Here is a 17688-nt window from a genome sequence, read left to right on the forward strand (position 1 = left end):
TCTGCACTCACACACACACTGACATCTGCACGCACACACAAACACACACACACTGACATCTGCACTCTCTCACACACAAACACACACACACTGACATCTGCACTCTCTCTCTCACACACACACACACACACACACACACACACACTGACATCTGCACTCTCGCACACACACACACACACACACACACACACTGACATCTGCACTCTCTCACACACAAACACACACACTGACATCTGCACTCTCTCATACACACACACACACACACACACACACACACACTGACATCTGCACTCTCGCACACACAAACACACACACACTGACATCTGCACTCTCTCACACACAAACACACACACACACATACTGGTTTATGTGGATTAGCCAGACTTTTTCTCCAAACAGGCCCGGTGGTGGTTTAGATGGACTACCCTTTCCTGAGGTCCTAGAGCTATGAGAGTTCGATTAAAACACTCAAAAAAAATTGAAAAAAATTCAGGACACTTTAGACTTCAGATACACCCTTCAGAGCGTGATACACACCACCCTAAAACTATTGTGGTTTATAGAGACAGTTCTCATTTTGAAAAATATGTGACTTATAAGGACCAAAACAAACATAATTGGGACTTTAAAGGGACAATGACGTCACTTCCTCATTAACATAAATACACATACACATTAACCTGACACCACCAAGCATTAATGGGACTTTAAAGGGACAATGACGTCACTTCCTCATTAACATAAATACACATACACATTAACCTGACACCACCAAGCATTAATGGGACTTTAAAGGGACAATGACGTCACTTCCTCATTAACATAAATACACATACACATTAACCTGACACCACCAAGCATTAATGGGACTTTAAAGGGACAATGACGTCACTTGCTCATTAACATAAATACACTAACACAAATACACATTAACCTGACACCACCAAGCATTAATGGGACTTGAATTATTATTTTATTGCACAACTCTAACATCACCATTGTTAGTTGGTGACAATGGCTAACAGCCAGATAACAGCCTGTAAGAGCTAAACAATAGATTGTCACACAACACCAGTGCCATGACAATGAGAATTGAGCAAAAAAGTCAAGTCAACTTTATTTATATAGCACTTTTCACAATACAGATTGTATCAAAGCAGCTTCACAGTATTCAATTAAAATAATACATCAATGTATGTTTCTAGTGTAAAACGTCCACGTTTGGTAATGCTGATCAATAGAATTGTTGATTGATTAATTAAATTAAATGAAGTATCCCCAACTGAGCAAGCCATAGGCAACAAAAAAAAAGGTCAAATAAGTTATTCTTACCCAACTTCAAAATACCCATGGTTGCTCATAACAAAAAAATAAATAAAATATAAAAAAACTAAAAACTGTTTAACAGTTTGCTTTTGTGATGGCCTCTATTTAAAACATTAAAGGAACTTTGGACTTTTGGGACTTTAGCTTATTAGCCGTATCCCCCAGAGTTAGATAAGTCCACACACACCCTTCTCATCTCCATGCGTGCTGTAACTCTGTCTGACGCACCCACCGCTAGCCTAGCTTAGCACAAAGACTGGAGGTAAACGGCTCCAGCTAGCATACTGCTCCCAATAAGAGACAAAATAACGCCAACATTTTCCTATTTACATGTTGTTATTTGTATAGTCACAGCATGTACAAATAACAAGGTCACATGAGACATGGACATCTTCTAACCATATACATACTGGGAACTAAATTCTCAGAAGACGAAGCACTGCTACTTGGGCGGAGGGATTTTCTCGCAGGACCTGAGAAGCCCGTGGTGAGGAGCAGAGAGTTCGCTCAGAGGGTTGCGCTAATCACTCCTGCCAGCAGTGCTTCGCCTTCTATATAGTAAAATCTATGAGAATTTAGTTCCCAGTATGTATACGGTTAGAAGACGGCTGTGTGTCATGTGACCTTGTTATTCATACACACCGTGACTATACAAATCACAACATGTAAATAGCAGAATGTTGGCGTTATTTTGTCACTTATTGGGAGCAGTATGGTAGCTGGAGCCGTTTATCTCCAGTGTTTGTGCTAAGCTAGGCTAGCGGTGGGTGCGTCAGACAGAGTTACGGCACACACGGAGATGAAAAGGGTGTGTGTGGACTTATCTAACTCTGGGGGATACGGTGAATAAGCTAAAGTCCCAAAAGGTCGAAGTGTTCCTTTAACACAAACATAGAAACACCACCACAATAGTCAGTGTATTTAAATCTTTTTTTTTCTGACTGCCTCTTTGCAGCTATTCCTCTATTTTGTACAAAGTCCCTTATATTTTGCACTGTTCTTTGTGCTAACACGGGGTCTACCACCAGTTTTGGTGGCCAGTTTTCCCCTGCTTATATGACCTTTGTAGTGTCGCATTACTGCGGCGACCTCAGCCTTAGACCATACTTTCTTCGCCACTCTTCTGGATCCATGTTCCTCATCAGCATAATTCCCTGGAAGATAGGCAAACAAAAAAAGAATATATCTCAAACAAAATGTGTTGTCCAGTTGAAGCCATCAAAACATGAGTTCAGTTAATGCCACAGTTGACAAGAAATTGCAGTTTACTTTTCTTAATTCACTCTGGGTATCAGTTGGTTGCTCACTCGATGTGATTTCACCAACTTTATTAACCCACTAGAGTGTGGACAATATGGAGTGTAATATTAGAATGTCTTTGCTGTTCATCTATTTATGTGGCCAAACCTTTTGCTATTTGAATTAATTGCAGTAAGTAATACTACAATCAGTAACATGTCTTAAGGTCTGATTCTCAGTTTAAATCTGATTTCATAAGGTTAGCTAAATAGTGTTGGAACTTGGTCTGAAAGTTTAGTCTTGATATTGAAACTGTACATAAGCAGCTTAATACTACTTTTAACCTCTTAATCTTCCAGATTTTGTGGCATGTTGTGACTCAGTCATTCAGACCAATTCATTTTTAGTCTTTTAACCAACTTGCTAAAAAGAGAATTAATAGAACGTACTCATGGGCAATCAAGAGAACATGTGAAGAGAAGGAGGTAACTTTTATCTCAAATTCAGTATACATTTCCTGATAATAAAGTAAGTGTATATGTTCTCTTGCAGACAAGATGTTTTGTACAAATGCAGTACAGTTAAATTTAGGGCTATTTATTTATATCTCTTTCTTTAAGATTACTCTTGCATTTTGATAGTTGAAAACATCACAAAGACGTGCATAATAATCCTTCTGTTAAAGGGATACTTCACCGTTTTTTCATATTAAACTGTTATTCCCTTAACTAAGACGAGTTGATGCATACCTCTCTCGTCTCAGTGCGTGCACTCAATCGCTCTGGCGCGCGGCTGAACTTGGATAGCACTTAGCTTAGCCCAGTTCATTCATTAGGGACGAAACAGAAATGAAGCTAGAAGCGACCAAACACCTCCAAGTTTTCCCTATTTAAATACAGTTAGTCGAGTAGTTACACAACCAAGTATGGTGACACAAATTAAAACGTGGCACTTTAAGCGGGTAAAAAGGATAACTATGATGTATGGCGACATAGCACTTGGGACTAGAGATGCGCGGTTGGCGGTTACAGCCGCGGATCGGGCGGATGACGTGACGAAAAATAATATTTTAATTAAATTTGGGCGGGTGGCGGGCGGTTGAACCAATCAAATGAAAAATATATGTAAATATTGCTATCTAACTATACCTACATCCAAAAAAAAAAAATTAAAAAAAAAAAAAAATGAGCACACTTTAAAAGTCAAATTTTCATTACGCAGTAATATGGCCTAGTCGAGTCTATGCAGACTGCTTGTTATTATCAGAGATGGCAACGCCGGCGAAGGAGGTAACTTTGCGTGACAAACTCAAAAAAGGAGAATTAAAAACAAAGGCAATAGAAGGTCATCCATCCATTTTTTCCCCCAAAACGCTATAAATGCATCCTTATATATATATATATATATATATATATATTAAATTGATGGTTTGTCTTTTTTTTAAATTGCATTGCCCAATCAGCGGATGGCGGGTGGGTGCGGTTTTGAAAATTGGTCAAAAAAGTTGGTGCGGATGGATGGCGGACGGATGATGAGTTTTGCGATGCGGTTGCGGATGAAATAATAGCCCATCCGTGCATCTCTACTTGGGACTCGGGAGCACTTCGACTCAGCGCAGTAAAAAGTCACGCTTGAAAAATCCTCTCCCTCTCACTTCTGTCATTAGAACCAACGTGACTTTTTACTGCGCGAGCCGAAGTGCTCCCAGTGCTATTCCGCCATACACTATAGTTATCCTTTTTACCCGCTTAGAAAAGCGCCACGTTTTATTTTGTGTCACCATACTTGGTCGTGTAACTGTATTTAAATAGGGAAAACTTGGAGGTGTTTGGTCGCTTCTAGCTTCATTTCTGTTTGGTCCCTAATGAATGAACTGGGCTAAGCTAAGTGCTATCAAACCGTCGCCGCGCGCCAGAGCGATTGAGTGCACGCACTGAGACGAGAGAGGTATGCATCAACTCAACTTAGTTAAGGGAATAACAGTGTAATATGAAAAGACGGTGGAGTATCCCTTTAAGGGAGTTGGGCAAAGTAAGAATTTCATTGTAGGGTATAAACCACTGTGTTTCTTCTGTGCATAGACAATAAACCTCTTGAAACTGAATCTTACCTTCAGAGGGAGGTACACTCTCACTTACTGTGGACGACACAAATTACACTGATCCTGTTGAAAACAATTTAACAAGTTACTTTTGTCACAGGAAAAAATACATTTTATCAGCAGAGACTATGAATTGAATTAACATACCAAAGTCTCCCATGTCATGGTCTTGCTCTGTGGTTGTAGAGTCAATATCCATAGGCTCCAGAGTTCCAAGCTCTGATGCGGTGAGATCTGTGTTGCTGTCATCAGATTCACTCCCAGTCTTCAGCATCACTTAACGCAATCTCATCTGGAAAATGGCATTAGTAAAACTCAGAGGTGGAAAGAGTACTTGAAAACCATACTTGAGTAAAAAGACAGATACCTTGCAGCATAAATTACTCGATTACCAGTCACCAATACGAGTAAAAGTGATTAACAATACTTTAGTATTATACTAAATCTAGGCCCAAAGATGCACTAGTCCTTGACACCTGAGACATGCAGGTGAAAATAAGAAACAATTGATTTGTAAAATGAGAAGTCATGTTTATTTTCTAAAATCTAAATAAAACTGAACACCTCAATAGTCTAATAAATCAGGGTCGACACAACAGCCTCTTAAAGGGATTGTTCACCCAAAAATGTAGTCAACCTCAACCCCAAACCTGTATACATTTCTTTGTTCTGCGGTACACAAAGATAGATATTTTGTAACCAAGCAGATTTTGCCAGCCAATGACTAGTACAGCAGAACAAAGAAGTTTGTAACAACTTGATGGTGAGTAAATGATGACAATTTTCATTTTTGGGTGAACTATCTATTTAAGCGTTTACAAACTCTCAAGTCTCAGTTAAGCTCAAGTGCACAAAAAGGCCACACGCAAACCAATATCCTTCAAAAAGGCCTTGTCAATAATGTGGATAAAAAAAAATTGTTAAGTAAAATTAAATAGTCAAAGTCTAATTGCACTGGATGTGCTGGTTTCAGACTCATCACTGGCTGCAGTCCTGACTTCATCTAAATCAACCGTCTGCGATTTAGCACCTACTAATGCACTCGCATTCACGTAAAGTAGACTTGTTGACAAGTTTGGGTGAGTAAGGGCAAAACTCACAAGATATAGTTCAGTCAATGCCACTTAGATGGAAATATCACTTTCTGCAGCAGTTTGTTTTTGCAATAAAGAAAAGTTAGGTGCCATGCAAAATGTAATTTGTAATTGCATTACTCATCACAAATGTATTGGAGTAAAAAGTTCATTTACTTCTTCAAAAGTCAAGTAGAGTAAAAGTACTTGACTAAACTTCATGTAGTCAAGTAGAGTAAAAGTAGCTAATATCTTTGATACTCAGTACAACTACAAAGTAGCCAAAATTACATTTCTAATTACATTTACTCAAATAGTTTACAGCTCTGGTAAAACTCTCATAAATAGCTGGACATAAAAATCTGTGGTTGAAATAGCCACATAAAATAAGGAAAAGAAAGTACTTGGTTTTGTACTTGCCACTTTTTGCAAAGTAGTAGTTTTGAGCTATTATACCTGCGTTTATGTTTAAGGTGGTCCATGAGCACATAAGATAAATGATTACACAATATGATATTAGGTTAATATTTAAAGTAATTCGACTGCACCTACACAAACATAATTTTGAATTACTGTCCAGCCATACTGTAGACTTAAGTTTATATTTCTGAATAGTAGTCCTCGACTCATACTTGGACATGAAAGGTGATTTTTTTTTTTTCTTGGAAAGGGATGCTGACAACGCCAAGCCTAGATGTTTATCTAAAAAAAACAAAAACTCAGATAATATCTACAAGGGCTAATTTCTGTACATACCTTCAATTTCAATCTCATCCAGTGACTTCCCCTGGATGCTGCAAAGGTTTCCTTTACTGGCAAGTAATGACAAAGAATATTCTGACTCCGAATCAGGTATGTATTCCTTGTCAGACATGTCCTCAGCATCATCAGATGATATTTCGTCCAATGCTGGATGTGGAATTTTGTCCTGATCTGACAGCAGTTCATCATCAGAAGCCTTAGGAGACTGCTACACCTGAATTGGTGAGAAAGCAAATTATTTGACATGGTGATTGAATCTTATAGACAGTTCAAGTTCAACACTCACTTAGTAGATACTCACCTGTGCTGTGCTGTTAAAGTCATCTCTTTTAATTTGCTTGAGGCAGGATTTATGCCAGACCCCTGAACAAACTGGAACACATTTGAGTAAAACAATGTTAACACTGCAGGTCTATTTAAGTGGTTAGAGCACAACACATATACACTCTATACTAATTCACTAAATATCTAACCTGTGCATTGATAGCCAAGCCACTTGAAGGAAGATACGGGTCCCACACAACGAACACACTTGTCCAAGGAGGATACTGTTGCGCACACAAGGCGGTGTTTTTGACACTGTTGGCAAAAAAAATTATTGTAGTATTTACTTATGCCACATAGTTTGGACAAAGATATTTCATATTTACGCCACATAGTTTGGACAGAAATATATTTCATATTTACATGTCGATATCTAATAATTTTAAATTCAATACCAATGTGACATTTAATTTACCTGATACATATGATTACCCTTTTATTGCATTGTATTTTGTTATTTATAGCGTATCTTATTTATATGCAGCTTATTTAAAGCATATCCTATATGAAGATATACCTTCTTCATATTTTTAAATTGTAGATGGGGAATTTGTGGTTAGCCTCAGTGCCAGGAGCTGACTTCTTGTAGCCCAGTATAACTAATAGGGTGCCTTTCCATTACATGTAACCAAACGACTTAGCATTCACATTAAACCAACATACAGATCCAATGCAGGCAGTCCAAGTGTTCTTAAAAACCAAAGTGATGCCTCTGGGGACGGGACCCTCTAAACTGCATGGACCTCCCAAGTCATGTTTGGGTGGGGTTCAGTGTTAGATACACTCAGATATTATACTGACTGAAGCTTGAAAAAGCATGTTTAGACAAATGTCCTTCCATTCCATTGTCCACATAAAGCACGTTCTACTCAGGCGACTGTCCACATAAAGCACGTTCTACTCAGGCGACTACACACACACACACACACATATTGAAATAGGTTGGCAGATTTAACATTTTGCCACAAATAAGTTGTACATGAGATTTAATTTACCTCTCCAACCTTGGTGCATGGGCCGAGCTCTGGACTAGTCTGATTCGGGTGGCTGACGGCTGTATGGGTGCACTTGCTCTCAGTGGTCAGCTGTAGAAGATGAAACAGAGACAAAGGACAATAAAGAGAAAGTCCAGGGAGCGTGACACTAGAGAGGACATTTGACATCTGAGTAAAAAAAGAAACCATTCTACTGTTGACAAAGACAGAGGAAAACCTTGCTTTAAAACTCACTGACAACTTCTTTGATATTAACAATCAAGAGCAAGATATTAATAAAAATCTATCTTTTGTGAGGACATACCTCTTCAGTGTCATCAGTTGTGAATGTGGTACCACACATCTTTGGAGCCATTTCATCATCAAAGCCCTGTAAAAAGTAAAAAAAAAAAAATAACAAAAATATTGTAGACCGTGGACTATGGAAACTACTCTGATGAACACATTCGTGTTCACCTCGACTTCTACAGATTACCAGTTCCCACAACACAACTTGCTAAGATTTCCAAACTCCTTTTGTCAATGGAGAAAGGAAACCTTTGCAGCATCCAGGGGAAGTCACTGGATGAGTTTGAAATTGAAGGTTTGTGCAGAATTTAGCCCTTGTAGATATTATCTGAGTTTTTGTTTTTTTCCTTTGAATGTTTGAATGCAGCTTATTTAAAGCATATCCTATATGAAGATATACCTTCTTCATATTTTTAAATTGTAGATGGGGAATTTGTGGTTAGCCTCAGTGCCAGGAGCTGACTTCTTGTAGCCCAGTATAACTAATAGGGTGCCTTTCCATTACATGTAACCAAACGACTTAGCATTCACATTAAACCAACATACAGATCCAATGCAGGCAGTCCAAGTGTTCTTAAAAACCAAAGTGATGCCTCTGGGGACGGGACCCTCTAAACTGTATGGACCTCCCAAGTCATGTTTGGGTGGGGTTCAGTGTTTGATACACTCAGATATTATACTGACTGAAGCTTGAAAAAGCATGTTTAGACAAATGTCCTTCCATTCCATTGTCCACATAAAGCACGTTCTACTCAGGCGACTGTCCACATAAAGCACGTTCTACTCAGGCGACTACACACACACACATACACATACACACACATATATTGAAATAGGTTGGCAGATTTAACATTTTGCCACAAATAAGTTGTACATGAGATTTAATTTACCTCTCCAACCTTGGTGCATGGGCCGAGCTCTGGACTAGTCTGATTCGGGTGGCTGACGGCTGTATGGGTGCACTTGCTCTCAGTGGTCAGCTGTAGAAGATGAAACAGAGACAAAGGACAATAAAGAGAAAGTCCTGGGAGCGTGACACTATAGAGGACATTTGACATCTGAGTAAAAAAAGAAACCATTCTACTGTTGACAAAGACAGAGGAAAACCTTGCTTTAAAACTCACTGACAACTTCTTTGATATTAACAATCAAGAGCAAGATATTAATAAAAATCTATCTTTTGTGAGGACATACCTCTTCAGTGTCATCAGTTGTGAATGTGGTACCACACATCTTTGGGGCCATTTCATCATCAAGGCCCTGTAAAAAGGAAAAAAAAAAAAAAAAAAGATAAATTATAACAAATATCTTGAAGACAAGATGTTCCCTGTGTAGCATTCAGTGAAAAGATATCATGGCTGTATTTCAGTGAGTGTTTTGTGGAAAACATGTAGTCTCTGAAACGGTTCTTTGACACTGAACAGGCCACATGACTACAGTCTGTAGACTATGAAAACTACACTGATGAATACAGCATTTGATTACTTTGTTGTTTATCTATTGTCAGCCAACTTCGTAGAATGATTGCACTTCTAGAATAATTGACTAAGCTTTTACATGGAGTGAGGGGTTAGTCCTTTTATAGTTCTTAGATTTGCTATGATTCTTTTAAATGACATCTTGTCATGAATTTTCGTCAGTGCTGTTGAATGGGTGCCTTTCCATTACATGTAACCAAACAACTTAGCATTCACATTAAACAAACATAAAGATCCAATGCAGGCAGTCCAAGTGTTCTTAAAAACCAAAGTGATGCCTCTGGGGACGGGACCCTCTAAACTGCATGGACCTCCCAAGTCATGTTTGGGTGGGGTTCAGTGTTAGATACACTCAGATATTATACTGACTGAAGCTTGAAAAAGCATGTTTAGACAAATGTCCTTCCATTCCATTGTCCACATAAAGCACGTTCTACTCAGGCGACTGTCCACATAAAGCATGTTCTACTCAGGCGACTACACACACACACATACACATACACACACATATTGAAATAGGTTGGCAGATTTAACATTTTGCCACAAATAAGTTGTACATGAGATTTAATTTACCTCTCCAACCTTGGTGCATGGGCCGAGCTCTGGACTAGTCTGATTCGGGTGGCTGACGGCTGTATGGGTGCACTTGCTCTCAGTGGTCAGCTGTAGAAGATGAAACAGAGACAAAGGACAATAAAGAGAAAGTCCTGGGAGCGTGACACTATAGAGGACATTTGACATCTGAGTAAAAAAAGAAACCATTCTACTGTTGACAAAGACAGAGGAAAACCTTGCTTTAAAACTCACTGACAACTTCTTTGATATTAACAATCAAGTGCAAGATATTAATAAAAATCTATCTTTTGTGAGGACATACCTCTTCAGTGTCATCAGTTGTGAATGGGGGGTTTGTGGTACCACACATCTTTGGAGCCATTTCATCATCAAGGCCCTGTAAAAAGGAAAAAAAAATATAATAATAATAATATACACATAGGAGACCGTGGATTATGAAAACAACACTCTGATGAACACAGCATTTGATGACTTCATTGTTTTTGTTCTAACATTCTGTAATGGTCAGTATCATCTATGGTGTGCTGGTTAGGTGGTGCTAACAAAAGCTATAAAAATCATGTTCCACCTGAAGCTAGATGGAAAATGTACAGTATTTTGGTATGTGAAATGTTCTATGGTTAAAGCATTTCTTATATGAGAACTAACAATTTCACAAAGTTAGTTAAATGAAGTCAAGAAGATAAAAACAGTTAACAACTTGTAATATATATATATATATATAAAACACTTTACACACTGCACAAGATACTTGTCAGGTCTGTTGCCCCTCATGTTTTGTATATTGATCATTGTGGTTGGTTACTAGGTACCAATTAATTTATCTTACAGGTTTAGTACACTAACAGAACATCATAAACACATTACATTTATTTAATGGCCTGAAAGTACTCATATTAATGATATAACAGCCTTCCTGTGTCACTGCAACTTCATATTTAAATAAAATAATGTGGGCTACTAAGAACGTATTTAATTCTATAAAACAAACACAATGTCTGTAATAAAAGTTAAGGCTTTAACTAGCTACGCCTTGCTCATTAAGCCATGCGGTAGCCACAAGCTCAACTTAACCTAGCTAGCTTTCATTTTAAAAACAAAACTACCAAATTTGACTTGCTGGCAATGTTACTTCTGTCCTCATCTCTACCTTTTGTCCTCCACCTCTTTAGCCTGAGGCTTAATGAGCAGGACATGTTGATAGCCACTCAAGCTAGCTCAGCTAACATTGTGGTAAATATATAGCATTTTACAGTAATTGTAAGTTACAAGTTACAATTTCTTGCAAATAAGAAACACTTAATGCAAAAATGCAGCTATATTTATAAATATAATTATTACCTGTATGTATTTAATCCAGTAAATCCAACGACGTCGAGCTGACACTTCTGAGGTGTGGTCCATTAGGCATTTAATTAGCGACAGCTGGGCCATGTGCTGTGGGCGGAGGTTCCCGTCGACTTCCGCTTGTTACCGCCCACGTGCGCAAACCAGCCAATCACAAGACGGCCCGCCAAAATGCACCGTGTGTATCAGAAATGTGTATGAAACTGCAATATAAAACCCAGCTGTGGGGTCGCTGTTCTATACACTGGGATACACTCAAAATCAGGTCAAGTGGTAAATGAGGACTTTCAAAGAAAAAGAGAATATATGTTGTTCAGACACTAACAAATGCAGTTACACTCTTTGATTTACGAGGACCTTGGCATAGTCCCCGTATTACCCTTAGGTCCGTGGAGCCCAGGTGAAATGTCTGGCGTGTTGTCCATGTAAACCACATATACCAACACACACACTGACATCTGCACTCTCTCACACACACACACACACACACACACACACACACACACACTGACATCTGCACTCTTGCACACACACACACACACACACACACACACACACACACACGGACATCTGCACGCACACACACACACACACACACACACACACTGACATCTGCACACACACACACACACACACACGGACATCTGCACGCACGCACACACACACACACACACCGCATGCGTCGCGTCTGAGCGCGTTGTTGTCTTTGGAGCTCCATCGATTGATTTATAATTCTTGATTTCTCTTTAAACTCACTTACAACGAACATTTTCTACTTTTCCTCACCTCATAGTTATAACGCGGATTGTTGAGCAGACGCGTCTCAAGCCTTGTGATCCAACGCTGGATACTCTTATAGGTTACGTCCGTGGATCACGGCTGAACGCGTCTTCTCCGCACTCATTTAAGTTACAAACAAACATTTTTTCGCCTATCGTGCGTCTACTCTACACCCGTACCACTGAAAAGACGGATTATATCCAAGACTTAAGCCATAAATTAGTATTAATATTGATAGCACCACTGGTAGCGTCGTTGCTAACTTAACTTACTGTCCATCTGTTAAAATGGCGAATATATCAAATGTAAGTAGTCTACCTTTTGGTGCAGGTGAGGACACATTTGAGCTGCACGCGGTGCAGTCTGAGCTGGAAGCTGTTGAGAAACAGATCCACGACCTTTTAGTAAGAAAAGCCGAGCTGATAGACCGGCGTTTGGCTCTCGAAACATCACGTGCCGAGGCACACAAATCAGAGATTAATGTTACTAACCCGCTGACTCCGACCTCGTCTACTCCGTGCGTTCCTCAACATCGGTCCCGAACGTCGAGGTCGCGATCAGCCATGGTCTCGTTCACTCCGGCTCCAACATGCCATCACGAAGCCTGGATTTTTCCGCAGCGGAAGTCGCGAGCCAGGTCTAGACAAAGAAAACTCTCTCCGACCCTCCCGGTTTTCGAGATATCCACACAAAACCGCTTCTCCCCTCTTCGCGAAACAGAACGCGATGCTGTGATCATCGGCGATTCCATCGTTCGACACGTACACGTTACGTTAAATAAAAGTAAGGTGCATAGTCACTGCTTTCCTGGTGCTTGTGTTTCTGAAGTCGCTGCTCACGTTCCCGAGATTCTGAACGAGCGCGTCGGAACTGTGGTCCTGCACGCGGGAGGGGCCGACATCAGACTGCGCCAGACGGAAGTTTTGAAGAAAGACTTCAGGAATCTGATCGATACGGTACGCAGCACATCGCCTGATATAACGATTATTGTGTCAGGACCGCTTCCCACGTATCGACTAGGTCATGAAAAGTTTAGTAGATTATTTGCGCTTAATGAATGGTTAATGTCATGGTGCAATGAGCAGAAACTTCTCTTTGTAAATAATTGGAATCTGTTTTGGGAGCGTCCTAGGCTTTACCGTGCTGATGGCTTACACCCAAGCAGATTCGGATCGGATCTTCTGTCAGATAACATCTCCAAAATGTTAAATACCTTTTGACTAGTAAACAAAAGTCCAAATCATAGTCTCTGCTGCACCAATTTAACTGATATAAATAGTGTTGAACATTGCATAGAAACTGTGTCTATTCCTCGTTTAGTGAGATCAAATCATAAATCTACTGCAGGATCTAGAAAAAATCTAATTGTTATTAAGCCAGAAAATGTTGCTATTGGTAATCAAAAACAATTTTTAAAGCTAGGTCTTCTAAACATTAGATCACTCACACCTAAGGCAGTTATTGTAAATGAAATAGTCACAGATAATAGCTTCGATGTACTTTGCCTTACTGAAACCTGGCTTAAACCAAATGATTATTTCGGTCTAAATGAGTCTACTCCATCAGGATACTCCTATAAGCACGAGCCCCGTCTGAATGGTCGTGGCGGCGGTGTTGCAACAATCTATAGAGATTTTCTCAATGTTACTCAGAAAACGGGTTATAAGTTTATTTCATTTGAAGTACTTGTACTAAATGTTACGCTCTTAGATGTTCGAAAAACATCCCTATTATCTCTAGCCTTGGCTACCGTATATAGACCGCCTGGGCCTTACGCTGATTTCCTAAAAGAGTTTGCAGATTTTCTCTCAGACCTATTAGTTAACTTCGATAAAGCATTAATTGTTGGAGACTTTAATATCCATGTAGATAATCAAAATGATGCGTTAGGGGCTGCGTTTACAGATTTATTAAACTCCTTTGGGGTCAAGCAAAACATTACCGGACCGACTCATCGATTTAATCATACACTCGATTTAATTATATCACATGGAACCGATCCAACCGATATAGATATCATTCCACAAAGTGACGATGTCACTGACCATTACATGGTAACTTGCATATTACGTACTCCTGTAATATATCATGCTGCGCCGCGTTATCGATTAGGCAGAACAATCCTTCCATCCACCATAGATAATTTTTCAAACAGCTTATCGGATCTGTCTCAGCTGCTCAGTGAACCCAAACAAACAGATGAACTTGAGGAATTAACTAGCACTATGAGCACCATTCTCTCTGGATCATTGGATATTGTTGCACCCATTAGATTAAAAAAGGTCAGAGAGAAAAGTAAAGCACCATGGTACAACAATACTACGCGTGTTCTAAAGAGAGAAACCCGTAATTTAGAGCGTAAATGGAAACAAACCAACTTAGAGGTCTTTAGAATCGCATGGAAAGACAGTATGTCACGTTATAAAAAGGCCCTAAAAGCGGCCAGGGCTGAGCATCTCCGCAAACTAATAGAAAACAACCATAACAATCCTAAGTTCTTATTTAACACCGTGGCGAGACTAACAAATAAACAGATGTCTCCTGAACAAAGTATTCCATTACAGTTTAGTAGTAATGATTTCATGAAGTTCTTCACTGAGAAAATAGAAAACATCAGAACCACAATTGTAAACGTTCAATCCTCAATCGCGCCTTATAATTCAGCCTCGATTATCACGCCGCAAGAACAATTACAGTGCTTTACAACTATAGAACAAAAAGAGTTAAATAAACTTTTTACTTCATCTAAAACAACAACATGTTTATTAGATCCCATACCAACTAAACTATTGAAAGAAGTGTTACCTGTAGTGGAAGAGCCTCTCCTCAATATTATTAACTCGTCTTTATCTTTAGGTTATGTTCCAAGAACATTTAAATTGGCAGTTATAAAACCTCTCATTAAGAAACCACAATTAGATCCGAATAATCTAGTAAATTATAGACCCATTTCAAATCTTCCTTTTATGTCTAAAATACTAGAAAAAGTTGTGTCCGCTCAACTGGGCTCTTTCTTACAAGAAAATGACACCTATGAAAAGTTTCAGTCTGGATTCAGGCCGCATCATAGCACTGAAACTGCGCTCGTTAAAATCACAAATGATTTACTTTTAGCTTCTGACCAAGGCTGTATCTCAATATTAGTTTTACTTGATCTTAGTGCTGCGTTCGATACTATAGATCATACAATACTCTTAGATCGACTACAAAACTATACTGGTGTTCAAGGACAAGCATTAAGCTGGTTTAGATCGTATTTATCTGACCGCTACCATTTTGTTTATTTAAATGGAGAAAAATCTATCATAACTCCAGTAAACTATGGAGTGCCGCAGGGATCTGTGTTAGGCCCTCTATTATTCTCAATATATATGCTACCACTTGGAAATATTATAAGGAAACATGGAATTAGTTTCCATTGTTATGCTGATGACACTCAAATCTATATTTCATCACGGCCAGATGAAAACGCTAAATTATCCAAATTGATAGAGTGTGTTAAAGATATAAAAGATTGGATGACGCATAATTTTCTTTTATTAAATCCAGACAAGACAGAGGTACTACTTATCGGTTCAAAAAACCACCCACAAAACCTCTCACAATACAACTTTAACATAGTAGGATGTCCTGTTACTTCATCCTCTACAGTAAAAGACCTGGGTGTTATATTAGACAGCAACCTGTCTTTTGAAAATCATATTTCATATGTTACAAGAACAGCCTTTTTCCACCTTAGAAACATTGCTAAGCTACGTAATATGCTATCAGTTTCTGACGCAGAAAAGTTAGTTCATGCATTCATGACCTCGAGACTAGATTACTGTAATGCGTTATTAGCCGGTTGTCCTGCATCCTCAATAAACAAGCTACAGTTAGTCCAAAATGCCGCCGCTAGAGTTCTAACTAGATCAAGAAAATATGATCATATAACACCGATTTTATCATCCCTACATTGGTTACCTATAAAGTCCCGTATTAATTACAAGGTATTGCTACTGACTTATAAAGCCCTAAACGGCTTAGCTCCAGTCTATTTAACGGATCTTCTATCGCCCTATAATCCATCGCGCTCTTTAAGGTCACTAAATTCGAGGCTTTTGGTCATACCTACGATATCTAGGTCCACCAAAGTAGGGAGAGCATTTTCACATTTGGCTCCAAAACTCTGGAATAGCCTTCCGGATACTGTTCGTTGCTCAGACTCGCTCTCCCAGTTTAAAACTAGATTAAAGACGCATCTCTTCAGCCAGGCATTCATATAATACTTTTAATCCTACAGTTAAATCCGACCTCTAGTTCATAAACGCCAGAGGAGAACTGGCCCCCGACTGAGCCCGGGTTCTCCCAAGGTTTTTTTTTTTTTTCTCCATTAGGTCACCTGATGGAGTTTTTCGGTTCTTTGCCACTGTTGCCTTTGGCTTGCTCAGTTGGGGATATTTGGGGATATTTAATTGAATTAATCAATCAACGATACTATTGATCAGCATTACCGAACGTAGACGTTCCACTAGAAACAAACATTGATGTATTGTTCTAATTTATTACTGTGAAGCTGCTTTGATACAACCTGTGTTGTGAAAAGCGCTATATAAATAAACTTGACTTGACTTGACTTGACACACACACACACACACGGACATCTGCACACACACACACACACACACACACACACACACACACACACACACACACACACACACACACTGACATCTGGACTCTCACACCCCAAAACACAAAAGAAATATACATACTTATATTTCATATATTTTTTTAATATATTTTCAGAATATATTTCAATGTATTTTTTTCTATATGGGTCCCCAAAAGTGTCAAAAATATATGTGGCATATATTCCAAATACATTGAAATATATTCTGAAATATAACAAAAATATATGAAATATAAGTATGAAATATATTTATTGGGCCAATTTCAAATATTTGCATATATTCCAAAATATATCCTGAAAATAAATTTCAAATATATTTCTTTTGTGTATGGGACACACACACACACACATACACACACACACACACACACACACACACACACAAACACACACTGACATCTGCACCAGAGCTGCCAAATCTCACGCATTCACTGTGAGACTCACACAATTGACACTTTTCACACACTCTCACGTTCTCACACACTCTCACGTCCATTCTCTCACACACAGTAAAGTCTCGAAGCAGAGAGGACGCGTCCAGCAGCGTCACAGATCCTCAGATCTCCTCCACAGGTACTTCATCTCTTTCTCCTCAACATCTCTTCAGCCTTTAATATGCTTTATCTCTGGTTATTTCCTCACCGGACACATGTACACATCTCTCCACATCTCACCGTCCGTCTCTCTTCCCATCGCCACAGGAGGTCAAAGGTCTGACAGACGGTTG

At 39.1% G+C, this 17688-nt stretch overlaps 2 protein-coding genes across 2 annotated transcripts in view; one reads left to right on the forward strand and one right to left on the reverse strand.

Annotated features, from left to right (window-relative positions):
• Positions 1–17688, forward strand: part of LOC308688287 (uncharacterized protein) — a 74721-nt gene that overhangs the window by 3741 nt on the left and 53292 nt on the right. The window lies entirely within an intron of this gene.
• On the reverse strand, positions 2264–11719 carry LOC308688418 (uncharacterized protein). The gene is made up of 13 exons (XM_081361439.1): positions 11504–11719; positions 10464–10538; positions 10160–10249; positions 9303–9368; positions 8999–9088; positions 8125–8190; positions 7821–7910; positions 6975–7080; positions 6803–6873; positions 6496–6715; positions 4814–4958; positions 4676–4729; positions 2264–2480 (listed from the first exon to the last, which is right to left on the reverse strand). The coding sequence occupies exons 1-10, from the start codon at positions 11594–11596 to the stop codon at positions 6710–6712; spliced, it is 753 nt and encodes a 250-aa protein (XP_081217565.1). The 5' UTR covers positions 11597–11719; the 3' UTR covers positions 2264–2480; positions 4676–4729; positions 4814–4958; positions 6496–6709.

Source organism: Scardinius erythrophthalmus, assembly GCF_964197995.2.
Source record: "Scardinius erythrophthalmus genome assembly, chromosome: 3".
NCBI classification, from domain to species: Eukaryota; Metazoa; Chordata; class Actinopteri; order Cypriniformes; family Leuciscidae; genus Scardinius; species Scardinius erythrophthalmus.